The sequence below is a fragment of the Mauremys reevesii genome, linkage group 20, assembly GCF_016161935.1.
Source record: "Mauremys reevesii isolate NIE-2019 linkage group 20, ASM1616193v1, whole genome shotgun sequence".
Taxonomy (NCBI): domain Eukaryota; kingdom Metazoa; phylum Chordata; order Testudines; family Geoemydidae; genus Mauremys; species Mauremys reevesii.
In genome coordinates, this window is record NC_052642.1 from 19,649,421 (window position 1) to 19,665,192 (window position 15,772).

The 15,772-nt window shown below is 38.6% G+C and overlaps 1 protein-coding gene across 7 annotated transcripts in view; it reads right to left on the reverse strand.

Moving 5' to 3' along the window:
• The window catches only part of LOC120387279, an 80,515-nt gene that overhangs the window by 64,261 nt on the left and 482 nt on the right, over positions 1-15,772 (reverse strand). For 6 of the 7 annotated variants that reach the window (XR_005590095.1, XM_039507761.1, XM_039507762.1 and 3 more), the window contains exons 2-7: positions 13,101-13,316; positions 11,354-11,500; positions 9,157-9,271; positions 6,268-6,380; positions 5,899-6,043; positions 203-428 (exon numbers count right to left, since the gene is read on the reverse strand). Coding sequence is in view for 6 of the 7 variants with exons in the window: in XM_039507761.1 (XP_039363695.1) it covers positions 203-428; positions 5,899-6,043; positions 6,268-6,380; positions 9,157-9,271; positions 11,354-11,500; positions 13,101-13,247 (893 nt within the window). In the remaining variant the exon portion in view is untranslated. Of the gene's footprint in view, positions 1-202; positions 429-5,898; positions 6,044-6,267; positions 6,381-6,930; positions 7,075-9,156; positions 9,272-11,353; positions 11,501-13,100; positions 13,317-15,772 lie in introns of those variants that run through there. The other variant, XM_039507765.1, reaches the window with a different exon arrangement.

The following is a 15,772-nucleotide window of genomic DNA, read 5'->3' on the forward strand; positions in this document are numbered from 1 at the left end:
TTCAGAGAGAAACCTCTTTCATACTTGTATTTCAAGATGATGTTAAGGTGGTATATTATTCTCAACAGTTTGAAGAACATTTGGGCTAATTTCATGTCAGAGAATCAGCGATTATTTTTAATATCTTAATAGTCCAAGAATTAGATGGCTGCAGTTACTAACACCACAATATTTTTCAACACAGGAAAGAATCAATACTTACGTTATTCTTTCAAACTTGTCAACTTTTGCATCCGCTTTTATAAGTTTATCAGTCCAGATAAACTGTCGAAGTGTTTTTGGAAGTAATTTTCCACTTAGCCTTTCACACACAGTTAACATACTATCATAATCTAATGAGATTATGGCACAGATTGAGTCTCCCAGTATATCACTTGCTGAGCAATTTAGAATAGGTGAGGATATCTCAGGACCAATACGCATCTTGTCTGTAACAAATATAAATAGTAAATGACTAATGAATTATAGCTACCTTTTCCACTCTTTCAAAAAGTTACCAATGGCAGTATCTCCAAAAAAAAAATGGAAAGGAATATCTAAAATAGAACCGTTTGTCTAAGAAATCAAATATTTGAACTTTATTCAAAGCAGAGAGTATTGGAGGATTATAGATATAAAATTTGCAATAAGAACAGTTACTTACCTGCACAGTAACTGTTGTCCTTAGAGATGCATTGGCCACATATGTATTCCACTTCCGGTGTGTGTGTGTGCACTTGAGCCAGAGACCTTTAGTCAGCAATACCCATTGGGATGGCACACGCACCCTGAGGGTCCTTGTGCCTCCAAGTCAGGGCACAAAGCCCTCTCAGATCCTGTGCACCAGAATCTTTGTGACATTAGACTCTGAAGTAGTGGGGAAAGAGGCTGACTCACGGAATATATATATGCACTATAACTCTTGAAGAACCATAGTTACTGTACAGATAAGGAATGGTTTCTTCTTTTTGGAGTGCTTGTGCGCATATATTTATTCCACTTCAGGTGATTACCCCCAGAAGAATTCCTTAGGTGGTGGGAATTTGGAGTCTACTAAAACAAAAACTGAAGAACACATTTCTCAAAGCCTGCATCAGCTCTGGAAGCTACTGTGATGAAATAATGTTCAACAAATGTGTGAATAGACAACTGTGACTCATGGACTCTGTGGTGCCAGCTGGAAGATGGCATAAGGGCACATATGGGTTTACAAAGATCGCCTGGGTCAAGTATCTACATACCAAAGGGTGGAATGTAAGGTCTCTTCTGAGAGCCAGTAGCTTACTGGTTGTCATAATTATTGTGAAATGTACTTATGGATAATATTTAAGAAGCTATTTATCTCTACTGGAAATTATGTTCTTAAAGCCTTGAAGTTAAAGGCCGGTCACCAGAAGGTGATATGAAGGTTCTGTTCAAGCAGGGGCTAGTAGATGCTACTCTCTCTGGGTGGTCATTATGTACTGTGCATCTCACAACGTAAGTTTATTTGCAGTACTGACCACAAAGTATCTGTGATAGAACCTGGACTCTGACTGGCCCTGAAATAAACAGGGACATTTTCAGTTTTGTCTGGTTGTGAAGAGAATGACACTGGAATATCCCCATTTCTGGACTATTAGACGCACTATGTTGTTTTTCAGTGACCACTTGTGATTTTCCAAGGACCTCCTGTTGAGGTGATCTGCGAGAACATTCTGCACCCAGGAAGGTAACGGGCTTTGAGGGCACTGCACCCTCAAAATGCAGAAGTTCCAAAGTTGTACCATCTCCTGACATAGAAGACTGGACCTTGTTCCGCCCTGTTTGTTAAGGTACAACATTGTAGTTGTGTTGTCCATCACCCAGACCTGAAGAGTTCTGTGTAGCTCAAAAGCTTGTCTCTTCTACCAACAGAAGTTGGTCCAATAAAAGATACTGCCTCACTCACCTTGTCTTTATCACTAGTATCATCAGGCACTCGATAGAGGTGAGAAAAGTTTGCGTGCTCTGTGTATGCCCCTTAAATCCAAGAAGTTTATATGGAGGGTTGATTCTTTGATGAACCATATAGCTGGAAGAAGAGGAGTGTAAAGTACCCCACAGCAAATGTTCTGCAGACTCATCCACCAGTACATGGATGATAGTAAATGAATCAGGATGTCCAGAGGGTGCTTGTTTGGTCAATACACACATCTCCACCAGCTCTGCATACATTGTAAGTGAAGTCTAGCATGATGAGTCACGTAAGTTCAGGATGCCACATGCCCTAACTGCCTCAGACAAGATTTCTATTGTCCTTGCATGAACTTGCAGACTGGTACACAAGTTTAGCATGGACTAGAACCCTTCCTAATGCAGGTAGGCTGTGGCAGTTGTAGAATTGATGACAGCCCAGTTAACTTGACAATAGTGCTTGGGTCTGAATCTCTTCCAGACATGCACCCATTGACGTTGGTGGAACAGTGGTTATCACCAAGAGAATAATGTGTTGCAACAAGACCCCGGTACCAATACGTAGAGTAGCTTCCTGGCTGCCATATATTCCTGGGGAGTCAACTATACTGATAAAAGCAGCAAAGAGTCCTGTGGCACCTTATAGACTAACAGACATATTGGAGCAGGAGCTTTCATGGGTGAATACCCACTTCGTCTGATGCATGCCACATATGTATTCCACTATACTGATAGCATCGATGCCACAGTTACTGGTATATCTCATGCAATTAAATCAATGGCACTGGTGTCAGGGCCACCAGCACTCAAGTCATTGACGATACATTAGGTGCCCACATCAATGGTACCAATGTGGTTGGCACCAGAGTTAACGGTACCAGTGTTACATACATCAGCTCATATGGTACCAGGGAGTTGCACTCTGCAGCTCTCAATTTTAGCTCAGTACCAGACAGCTTATATTAATGTTATCAGCTGAAGTTTGGCAACTGGTGTCCCTGTGTATGCTCGAGGAGCCCTTCTCAGTTCTCAATGCAGTCTTGATCTCCAGAGAGCTGGCAATTTGGGCCAGATATAACCTGGTATGGAGAATTATGTCTCTTTTCTCTGGAGGTTTTCAGGGGCTTTCTTCCTCTGTGAGTAGATGGAGGAGCCAGAGCACTTCTGGTGGAGGAGTACTAAGCTTGCTCAGTTCCAGAATGGCCTGGATCAGAGGCAGGACAAATGGATTTTTCCATGAGGTACACCCTTGGACATACCTCCTGAGGTTTTTGCATCTCCTTAGTAAAGGGCTTGCAGATACATTTGTCCCTTATATGTCTTGCTCCCAGACAAATGAGGCATCTAGTATGCTCTTCATTAATGGCCACAATTGCCTCACAAGAAGGGCAGTTTTTTAAATGTGGGGACTTTTATGCATAGCACTGGGATACCACCACAGGAGTAAAAACAGGACTACTTGTATTTATCAGGGAGAAAACCAATCCCCTCTGCCTGCCCTCCCCCTCCATAGGAAACACTAACAAGCTAATCTGTCCACACTAAGACTAAGCTAACAACTCTAGGACTATTTAACAGAAAAGGGTGCTCGCCAGCACTAGAAAGACAGTGATCTTGAGGCATCACTGAGAGCCACAGGCAGTGAGAAGGAGAGGTTGAGGCAGCTCCGCCCTTTATGACCTAGGTTAGAGGTATGAGGACACATGTGCTGCCCCAATGGGAACTCCTGTCTACAAATCTCCGGCTCTAGTGCACTGGGAAAGCACACACCTGAAGTGGAATATATATATGCACCAGCACTTGGAGAAAAAACACTGCTATAAGTTAGGTGAAATGTATTATTTTGCAAAATGCTGTATATTCTGCAGTAAATTGATTTATTTTAAAACTCACGTGGGTAGTTACACTAGCTGGTCTTTTGCCCAATTATTTTAAGCCTGAATGAATAAATGATGACACTCTACATCAGCTTGAAAACCTCTATTAGCTCTCATGTCTGTGTGAAGGAGCACTTTTGTGTGTCTGAAGTGGAGGACCTTTTATGTTTTAATAAAGGAGAAAAAAATCACACTTCAAAAATAGTTTGGCACTCCTGGCTGGCAGGGAAAGCACAAGCAAAGCAGTTGCACTGGGTTAACAAATTATCTCAGAATTACTGACATTGGTACTTTCAAAAGTTCTTAACCTATCATATGCAGGTTTGTTTTTCAACATGATTATAGTAGTTGTAGGATTTAAATAATGTTAACACTCTGTAAACGCTGGTATTTAAAAAAAAGAGAGAGAGAGAGAGAGATGGGCTTGAACCTAAACCCTGGATCAGAATTTGGAAGGCTTTGGCATCAAAACTTGGATTCAGGTCTGGAGATCACAGATACTCCTATCTTTATAATAGGCTGAACCACAACATGGATCCAAACATCTTGATAGTTTGGAGGCTCCAGATATGAATACTTTCTTTTCTGCTTGGACCAGTCTCTAAGTGTGATGTTATCTGATTAGAATATGACCATGCAAATCATTGTTGCTACCACGGTTATATAGTTGCAACGAATCTTATACAAAATGTGTCAAGTATGGTGCCAACAGAAAGGGTTAAACGGTTCGCAGGCTAAATGACCCAAGTCAACCTTTAGAGACATGTTAGGAAAGTATGTGAATGGTAATTAGGGCCATTCCACGTTAGATAGGCTAGAACTTTGAAATGCAAACGTGTATTGTTAGAGAATTGGAGGTGATACTAATTGTATGTGTTTACTCATATCTTGTTAGATGTCAGCCATGTAAATAGACAGCTCCTGTCTATCTCTATAGCAATTGATTCAGAGATCAAAAGGGAATATCAACATTTAGATGAATGTTGGGTGAATTAATGTAATTGTCTATAGGTCTCTTTAAAGTTTGTAATAAATTGAAAAATTGCCTTATGTTAATCCCTGTAGCTAGTTACTGGTGAAGTTTAGGAAATAGGTCTACTTCAAAGTCTCCTTGATTGCCTATTGTTCGCCTAAGGGCTCTGAGCTGTCAAAAGAAGGCCTGGAACTGTATAAAAACCCTTGAGTCCTGATCCTTTTTTCATCTCAGGTCTGCTTGATGCTTCATGCAGGGAAGCTTAAGTCATAAGGCTGAGATCTCCAGTCCCACCTGGATTACCCTGAATATGGACACCTATGGGCTAATTCTGAAATAATTCTTTGCAACTACAAAGCTTACCATCTCTGCTATGAATCTGATCTCAAAAACTATACTCATGTCTGTATGTATATTGATCTTTTAACCACTACTCTCTATCTTTTCTTTTTTAATAAATTTTAGTTTGGTTAATAAGAATTGGCTGTAAGCCAATTTTAGGTAAGATCTGAAATATTCTTTAACCTGGGAGGTAACATGTCCGATCCTTTGGGATTGGTAGAACTTTCTTATATGATGAATAAGATATACAGTAATCCTCATCATATTTGACTTGGGTGTCTGGGTGGAGGCCTGAGGCTGGGTTGCTTTAAGGGAACTGTGTTGCTGGCTTCTGAGTAACCAGTAAGGTCTCATAGAAGCTGTTTTGTGCTTGCTTGGTAAATCTAAGTATTAGAATATCCACCAGCTTTGGGGATTGTTTGACCCATTCTTTGCAGTTGATTCTAACTGAGTAACTACAGTGTGGCTCCCCGTGCCCCTGGTCACACTAAGTAAAAAGTGTCAAATTAAATAAATTTTCTTTTCCACTCATGTAATGCTGATGTGGATTTATTGTGGAATATAGGAACCTGGGAATTGAGAGGGCTGAATTAGAGTTCCTTAAATCAGGCTTTGTGGGTATTGCTGGGGCCTGATTTGCTCCCCAACCCCCAAGCAGAGTACAGTTATGGTAGCCTTAACTCTAATTTAATTATGTTTTTTTCTATGTGGATATGATTTCTGATTTAAGTGTACCTGATATTTAAAAATAAGAGAGCATTATTAAGGGCTGAAGCAATGTATTACTTTTACCTGTTTCATTTAATTGGAAAATAGATCCTCCGTACATGGCTAAACTGAGGTCTTTGCTTTCAACAGAATTTGGTCTTTTTTTAGCTACCGATGTTGGATTAGAATTCCACTCCGAAGGAGGTAGATCCTTATGTGAATCTGCTGCCTATAAATGCAAAATGTAATATAAATGGTGTTCTAGTCGCAAACAATTTACAATTTTGGATGTCTATCAGCAGATCTTTAATTTAGATGTTAATGTTGATTCAAAGTTAGCTATGAGAGGGGAATATACATTACCTGGATTGTTATTTGCTGAATAATATTTAAAAAAACAAGTTAAAGATTTTTTCTTAGCAAAAAACTGTAACTGGAGAAAGAATAAGCTACCTTTTCCCATGCCTCATGTGTAGCCAATAACAATTCCATCTCTGTTGCTACTATGTTGTAGGTATCATTAAGAAAATGCACCATTTCGGGAGCCAGTCTTTCAGAATTATTATCTAGTGTACAGAAAACAAAATTGAATTGATTTAAAAAGTAATTTACAAATGCAAGTCTTGAGTCCTCCAAATCTTGCACACTCAAAACACACAATTAAACAAATACAGGGTCAGACTCCAAGGACCTGATTCTCCACTGCCCTGCGCCCTGTGTGGAATCTTACACCTGTGCAAAGCAAATGCATGTTGGGTACAAAATACTACCATTGGTGTAAGTGAGTGGAGAATTCGGGTTGGTTGTGTTTTAACCCCACTTTAGACTCTTTTCACATTGCAGATGAATACACACAGTTTGGGGAGCAAAAACTCAGGTCCCAAAGACTTAAAAGCAAAATTAACACTGCATTTTCCAACTTTAAGGTACCTAAGAATGACTCCTAAGATTGAGTAGGAGATTGGAATTCCAATTAAGTGCAATTAATATTTATAAAGCACTTTTTAAAGTGAATATTTTCAAGAGACCAAAGTCAAGTCATTATTATTATTATTGAAGGGAATCAATTTTTAATGTTAACTTCACAAAAAATTCTTGTTTAATTCAACCACTTACATGAACACTAAGAAAACATGTCATTTTCACATGCAAACCAAATTATTCAAGAGCATACATCGAAATAAGGAATCCTGTAGCTGTTTCATTTCTAGCTTCAAGCAGGAGATACAGCAACACTCAACAGGACATTTTTCAGATTTCCTAAGATAAAAAGCTAATTTGAAAACAGCAGAACATTCCTGTGGTAAACCATAATTACTGCTAAGCTGCAGTTGGTATGATATTGCTATATATATTTCTCTTTCATTTATTTGTATATTATTTTCTTCCCAGATATATTTTAGCTGAATTTATTTATTTATTTAAATAAAAAACACAAAATAATAAACAAAGAACGACAATATGCAGCATGGACTCAGTCCTCCTATGAGATCTGCCTAGGCTGACCCCTGCATCTGCACAGAATCCTACTGATTTCAGCGGGTCTCCAGACAGGTACGGAGGTCTGCCTGCACAGAACTCATTGTAGGATCAGGGCCTATGGCAGGAAATAATGGCACACAGTGACTTCTTCAATTTCGTACTGAAAGGTGAAAACATATGAATGAAATTGATGGACGTTACTGTGGCAAGCATGGAGCTGCTAGGTAATAATCTGAGCATACTGATATGTAATAATTGTATGATTATTATATGTGGCCCAGTCAGTGAGGTAAAGTTACTGTATGGCTATAATAGGTTATTAAACTTTCCTGTGTGGATGTACTGGTCTATCTTAATAGCAGGCTGTTGGAAAAACAAGCAGGAAAGCAACACAATGGCTCTATGTAAGCAGCCTCCCAACAACTGGGCAGCAATTACAAGACAATGGCCTATGTCCAGGCTCCAGCCTAAAGTTATGTATCTGTTTTGCCAAGATTGGGAGTCTAGCGATCAAAAGGGACACTAAATGGTTAAAGGTGACAATTCCTGTCAGCAAGTTTTTAAAACACTGAGCAGCTTTTAAAAGACAGAAAACTCCAGGCAGCAGACAGAAAACTGGTTTGTGATTTAAGGGAAGGGGCTGTCACTCAGAGCCCAGCAGCCTTGTGGTGCCTATAGGAAGCTTAGGTCTACCAGGATCCCCATCTGGAAGATGGATAGACACATGGGTTAGCTAGATGTGAATATTGTCTGTTTTATGGTCTTTTTCTTTTAAATGCTTTTTTTTTTTTTAAATAAATACTTTCCTTTAAGAAGGCTGTCTGGTCACTGGGTACCACTGTCATAGCTCCTGGAGGAAAAAGAACTGCAGGAACTGAAACTAAGTCAGACCTGTGGGAGAATTGGGTGATTCCATCCCAAGGCACATGATAGCTCAAGGCATAAGATGTGAGGGGATGAACTCAGAGATCAGGAGGGAGTGAGACGTGCAGTTAGCCCGGTAACTGTGACAGTTATGTGAGAGACATCTGTAGTAACAAATTAAACCGCAGGTCAAAATTCATCCATGGTGTTAACTCCCCCAGCTTCAGTGGAATGACATCAGGGAGAAACTTGATCTATTTAGCCCACATCCTTCCATTTGGCAAATCTGTATTTTGTGCAAGATTGAAGGAGGGGTAAAGACAACTTGCTTTCAGGTGGCATTTTATCTGAAAAGATGGGGATAATGATACTTACTGCCTTTGTCAAGTGCTTTGAGAACTATGAAAAAAAGTACAATGAAAAGTATGGTATCAGATATTCGTCATTATAATCCCTAGATCCTGGGCCAACCAGGGACTGGGCCATTTCTCAGCATAAATTAGAGCTGACAAAGGACCACTCTCACTTACATCCAGCAACCCACTGCCCCAGAAAGCCATACGGGCAGCCAGGAATCAATGGACTGGAGGGACATGCTGGTGATCCCCCTTTCCTATAGGAATGACCCATGCATTGGAAGATAGCAGGATGTGTGGCATGAGAGATGCTACAGTCCTCACAAGGATTTTCAAGTGTAGGAGAATCCTTAGGAGGCCAGATCTGCTTGCTTTACAGCTGCTGTGCTCAACCAAAATGATGCAAAAGCAGCCAGAGAAGGAACCAGAACCTGACCCATTATTTCTGTGGTGCAATCAATTCTTGTTTATTCATAAAAAGAGTAGATGGCTTGATTTGAGTCTCTCAAATTTTTTGATTAATACTTTTGTAGACAAAGATTTAGCTGTAAACTGTAAGATTTGCAGATAGTGGAGGTTGTTTTTATTGCCCAAGCTTGTTTCCACATATATATGGCATAGACAGTATATCTTAACTCACCAAGTCTGAACTGACAGCTAATGCGTTCTGCAGCTTTTAAGCACTGTTGCTTCAGCCAAATCCTTGTATCTTCTTCCAACTTCTTCTGATCTATCTCACTCATGTTTGTGGAAGACTAGGTACAGAAGGTTTGAGTTATCACAAGAACATAACATCTTTTATAAACAGTTCTTGTCATTTTTTGCTGCCAGGGCCAAGACTGTTGATTATCACATTAGGGAAGGAAGTTTTAGTAGAGAAAATTTGCCAGTCAGCAGTGCCTTATGTCAGTCACTGAGAGGAAGGTCTGGTGCCAGTGAATACAGAGGGAAGTCTTCTCTCCCAAGAATTTCTTAGTCCCCAGTAAAATTATTTCGAGTCAAACTTACTTCTAAATATCTTTATCCTGGAGAAAAGTTTACTTGAAGGAATATCTTATTTTTTAGAAAGAATACCCAGAGTCATGCTTACTTCTCAGTACCTTTATGCTTGAGCTTACGTTCCTTTGCTATATGACACACTTCTTCATGTACCAGTCTTACTTTGCCTTACTTTCAAATGTTAAACTCCAAGGTTGGATATATCCATCAACAGAAAAAGACACAGGAGGTGAAAAGTAATACAAGAAGCTCTGAATTACAATTCATGGAGTTCCTGAAGCATCATTCCAAGTTGTGGTTTGTAGGACCAATGGAGGGGAGAACCCTTGAACGAAATGGATGTTCTGAGATTTGTCAAAAAGTTTAATGGATCACAGGGCAATCACAGAGAGATCTGACCCCTCCATTACTCCTTACATCCTCTCTTCCTTTGGCAGCATGGCGCATGAAGAAGCCACACTGCCATTACTTCCTTGCCTATCTTTGTCCTCTAATCCCCAGTTAAAGAAGAGTAAATGGCAAGTTGCTATTGACAGAAGCAGTGGATCTGAAACACCTCTATAAAATATTTCTTGCAAAAACAAATGTACCGGACTTCAAAATAGTAAATGAACTTCTTCCTTAGAGATAGCAAAAGCCTAATTTGAAAAACAAGTGATCAAGTACTTAACTCTGAAAACTAATGCATTGTTTTGTGATTTTATTAAGGGATGTCCAGAAGTGTAGTGAGGTCTTCTATTTTGGTTCTGATTTAAAAACGAAAAAAGCAAAGTAAGTAAGGCACGAAGCAGTTAAAAGTTCTGCCTTCCTACTTTTTGTGGCTTAAAGTTAGACGTTTAAGACGGGGGAACATTTATTTCAAAGAGGAGTAACTTTTCCCTAAAGAAAATCTGTAGTAACTTTCTCACAAAGACAATGATTTTAGGGAGTGCTCTTGTCCCAAGATATTCTTACTGGGGAATAATAAATTCCCACAGTAGCAAGTCCTGTTATCAGGACACTCTTATTAAGGGAAATAACCTTTTCCTAGGGTAAAGATACCACACAGACTAATTTCAGGCTACTCAATGTGGAGCAAGAAATTCTCAGATTTAAAAACTACTGCTTTGGCAACAAAAGATTCTAGTAGCCAGACAATCAATGCTTAAGAAGATTTTAAAGATATGGAACAGAATCCTGAGCTCCTTTCTCAGTTCATAAGCAAAATTTCCATTAAAGTTAACATTTTTGCCTGAGTAAGGCCCTCAGGATTTTGTCCAGAACTGTATAAACAACAGGACAGCAGCCACACTACCATCCTCCCTACATTCAGTCATCAGCTTCCATAATGATGAACTGAATACTTCCATCCTCTTTGTCACGCACAAATGCTTCCAAACTCATCAAGTCTGCTACCATATGAATTCCGTTCTAAGAAGAGTCTGCTCAAAGGGCTAGATCCTACAATCCTAACTCAGACAAAATTCCCATAATGTCAATGAAAGTTTTGCTGAATTAGGACTACAGAATCTATCCTTATATGAGTTTGATATCTCACTGAATCTGGACTTGAACCATAGCTCCAAATGAGAAAACCCTCATATATACACCCATCATCTTGTTTTCTTTTCAAGTTTCCGGAGAGGAGGAAAAAATACTTGAAAGCCTGATAGATACAAGGTAACACTTTATATATAACATTTTAATCTTATTTCAAATCAATTAACTATACTGAAAAATTTTAAAATACAATTTTATAACTGAGAACAAAATAGTTCACTTTACTTTTATGACAAAAACAGATTTGTACATGTTCACGTTATGTTGCTTTAGGCTCAAAGCTCCCATAACTCACTTACTAGTAGACTAGGTTGATTAGGACACTCATTAAAATATTTTTTAACAAAATGCTGGCCAAGAAGACAGAAAATCATTTGTCGTTGTTTAGGATTTCTTAGTTGGTGCTTCACGTCATCAGCAAGAGCAGCTCCAAGTTTGTCTAAAACCTAAAGGAGAAATAAATTACAGTAAATATTCAGTTTGCAGTGTTGTTGTAGCTGTGTTGGTCCCACAATATTAGAGAGACTAGGTGGGTGAATAAGGTTTTTATTGGATCAAATTTTGTAGGGCAATTTGTCTCAGTAAATATTTTAACATACTGTAATTCCAGAAATTCGTCACACACTAATTCAGGCTAACTGTTGACTTTTAATGCATCCTGCACCCTGCACTGTAGTATCTGGACATCACCTGAAGTTCTTTAAGGAGCAATCTTAATGTGGCTGATCCAGAGGTTTCATTTTATTTCAACATGTTGCCATGCAGAACAATCCCTGTCTTGGTTCCCAAGCTCATCTTTCTGCTGTTGGGCTAGAACGATCTGAGGCAGCAGACTGCTCATTCCCTGAAGCAATGCAAGCAATTTACGTTATTCCTTAGCAGAATCCTCTGTGAGACACATGGAGCAATACTGACAATCACCAAAGGCAGATGATTACAGCTTTCCTTAGTGGCATGGAAGGTCATTGCAATAAGGGAATTCTGAGAGAGGGATGGGAAAGGAAAATAAATGGTGCAATCCCAGAGGGCCCACTAACAGTGTAAGGTATTGCAACATTGGGCCGTATGCTGTAAATAAAATTGATGCTACTCAGATTATTTTACTTCTCTATTTGTGGATTCAAAACTAAACAATGCATTTTGTTTGTAGGTGTATTTTCTTTTACATAGCAGGTTAAAATGGTGTGTGTGTGTGTGGAAATGTGCATTGATTCTGCTTTATAACTCAGAGCAAATAAAGATTTCAAGGTGATTAAGAATCCTTGGCAGTAGAGATTATGATAAAAAGGGGGAAGGGGAAGAATATAATAATTGAACAAAACTTTGAACCATATAAAAACTATGACAGAAAGGAATGCTTTAGGGTTTACCTACAAGTAATGAAATTTTATTAAGCAAAGAAAAGTTAAGGCTGAATATCAGAAAACCCATAAGAATGCAAAATACTCTGACAAATTTTTATTAAATTATATTTCAGAATTATGAAAGAATTATGGGGCAAACTCAGATCTGGTGAAGGTATGAATTTGGTCTGATGTTTATGCTAGCATTCTGTTCAAGTATGTCCACCTGTCCAGATATTTATAACCTTCCCTGTCCATGATATGAGTGAAACTAAAAAGTTACAGAACGCAAACAGTCTGGAAGATTGTATTCTTCCCCTTGCCTCATATGTGTCGAGAGTTTCTTTAGCTGTTTTTAGGGGGAGGGCAATTTCTGTTTTTGTGTAAACACATTGCCTTTAGAGAATTTACTGTGGGAAAGCTAGTGTGAACAGTTGAGTAACATTCTGATGCATGACTTTTGTCCTAACTTTCAAGGAGAATAAACTTCTTGACTATTTAACTGAAATATTCATTAGAATATTTACCTACTTGCATATTCAAAAATGACAGTTGTTGTTTTAATACCCCCCCCACTAAGGAAAAAATGTCCATAAAGCAAAGCAACAGGAAAAAGGACAGATCAAAAATTGAAAAGATGACATCCACATGTATTTAAATAATTATTAATCATCATTATATGTATTGAAAACAAACATTTTACCTTATGCCATGGTTTTCCTGGTAATAATGTCTCTTGTAGGCTAGAATTTAACCAAGATACATCCAAAGTCTGATGGTTTCTACATAATCTTATCCTTGCATGTCCAGATGTTCCTCCAAATTCATCCATTTCATGTGATACTTTCATCAGACATAGGTTTCCTTATTGTGCTCTTGTCAGCTTTATGCAGAACTTAATTATCTGATGCTGAAAAACCTTAGTCAGGGAAAATAATTAACATATATGTTACAATCTAGCTAGAAATATTATTTAAGAAGGTTATTTCTTCCCCGTGATGATATTTTTTCAATCCATCATTCCAGCAGCCATTTAAAACTTTTTATTCTGAACTAAATTAAATATTTCAATATTAACAGAAATTACAGAGGAGCTGTAGGGGGTGGGATAGCTCAGTGGTTTGAGCATTGGCCTGCTAAACCCAGGGTTGTGAGTTCAATCCTTGAGGGGGCCACTTAGGGATCTGGGGCAAAAATTGGTCCTGCTAGTGAAGGCAGGGGGCTGGACTCAATGACCTTTCAAGGTCCCTTCCAGTTCTAGGAGATTGGTATATCTCCAATATAAAAAAAAAAAAAAAAAACCTGGGTGCACAGTGCTCAATCCATACTGAATTTCCACTAGAAGTCCTGTGTATGGAGCACCTACAAGATCAGACCAATAAAGACACAGAGTTCCTGTAGCATCACTAACTTACATTAGCACCTTTGTACAATTTTAAAAATAATTTAATCTTTTGTCCAAATTCATGTTGAAGCAAATCCCCATTAAACTTCAACAGGAACTGGTCCATAGCTTCTAGAAGACTTCTCAGGATTTGGGATAATTCACTCCACCCTCCAATCCATACCACACAAGGCCCTGTGCAAAGTCCACACTGAAGGATGTGATTTTTCACAAGTGTTGACCAGCCAAAACTCAGTAGGATCTGTGGGTGCTCAGCACCATTTAAAATCAAGCCTTAGGTGCTTAAATGGGGCATAGTGTACTAAAAGACACTCTCGTTCAGGTAAGAATGTTGTACAGACCATATCACTAAGTAATGGCAGATTAATGACAGATGAATACATTAATATCTGTGTACACTTTGAGGTTGTAAAGTGTTTATATACATAAAAGTATCATTAGTACAATGAGTGCAATTTAAAATTCAGCATTTAATGTTTTGCACTAACAGCAGTACTATATATATTATTCTCAATTACCACAAGGAGATGTAAATGCTGAAGTTTTTAAATAGCACCCACTCTATTATTTTAATGACTCAGGCCCTGATCCTACAAAGATTAATACATGTGCTTAACTTTACACACTGTGTATCTCATTGAAGTCAATAGGACAATTCACTGTTTAAAGTTAAATATGAATCAGAAGGATTGGGGCCTTAATTAAGAGAAATGAGAGAGGAGCTACTGAATTAGGGTTCTGTCTTTAAGTTGTACTGAAATAATTAATTTAAAAGTTTTTATAACTTTTGTATAAAAAAAAAGTCCCCTTGGGCTGAAAACTGAGACATTCTCAGATCCAAAAGCATTTTCTCTGTAATAGTTTTGCATCTAAAACCAATATATTACATTTCTATTATGATGCACTTTTACAACTGAGAAACATTTATTTTTAAAATAGGGTCCTGGGATTCAGGATCCATGTGTATTAATCACTGTAGGCCCCAGTCCTTCAGGGATGCACCACATGGATAAAGGGATGTGTCCACACAGGTCACTTTTCAAGATGCAAGCCTTAATTTCTGCTTTGATTGTCAAAGTGAGAAACAGTATTGCGTTCAGCTTACTAAGCGATCCAAATCACTCAGTATCAGTGATCTGTCCTCTTTATTATTTACCATTCCCCCAATTTTTGTGTCATCTGCAATCTTTATCGGTGATAATTTTATGCTTTCTTCCAGGTCACTAATCAAAATGTTAAATAACGTAGCATTAGGTACCAACTCAAATGCCTCTCTCAATCTCTCTCTCTCTTTCAGATACTTATGTGGCCTGCATTACCATAGCATCTAAGCATTTTACAATCTAATGTTTTTATCCTCACAACACCGCTGTGAGACAGGGAAGTATTATCATCACCACTCAATTTACAGATGGGGAAATGAGGCACAGAAAGACAGACAAAGGGTTAGTCTACATATGAAAATAAATCTGTAATGTGAATTTAAAGCAGATTCCTGATTAATTCCATGTGCAGATGCTTTTATTCTGAAATAATAGGAACAGCTATTCCAGAATAACTCCCTGTGTACACAAGCACTAAGTGACTTGCCCAAGATCATACAGGAAGTCTGTGGCAGAGCTGGCAGTTGACTCCAGATCTGCTGAGTCCCTGGCTAGCACCCTAACCACTGAACCATCCTTCAAAGATCCAAATCACAAAAATCTGAACCCCACCACCACAGTACAAACCCCAGTAAATATTCAAACCTTTACAGAACTTCAAATGAGTGTTTAACCCTATTAATAATAATAATAAAAAATCATAATACTTTGCACATATAGTGCTCTGATTCAAAGCACCGGACAAACATTAATTTACCCGTCCGTAGGTACTGCCACATTTTACAGAGAAAACTGAAGCACACAGGGGTTAAGTGACTGCCCAAATTCAGAGCCTGGGTGAGAAATCACGACTCCTGCTTCTCAGTT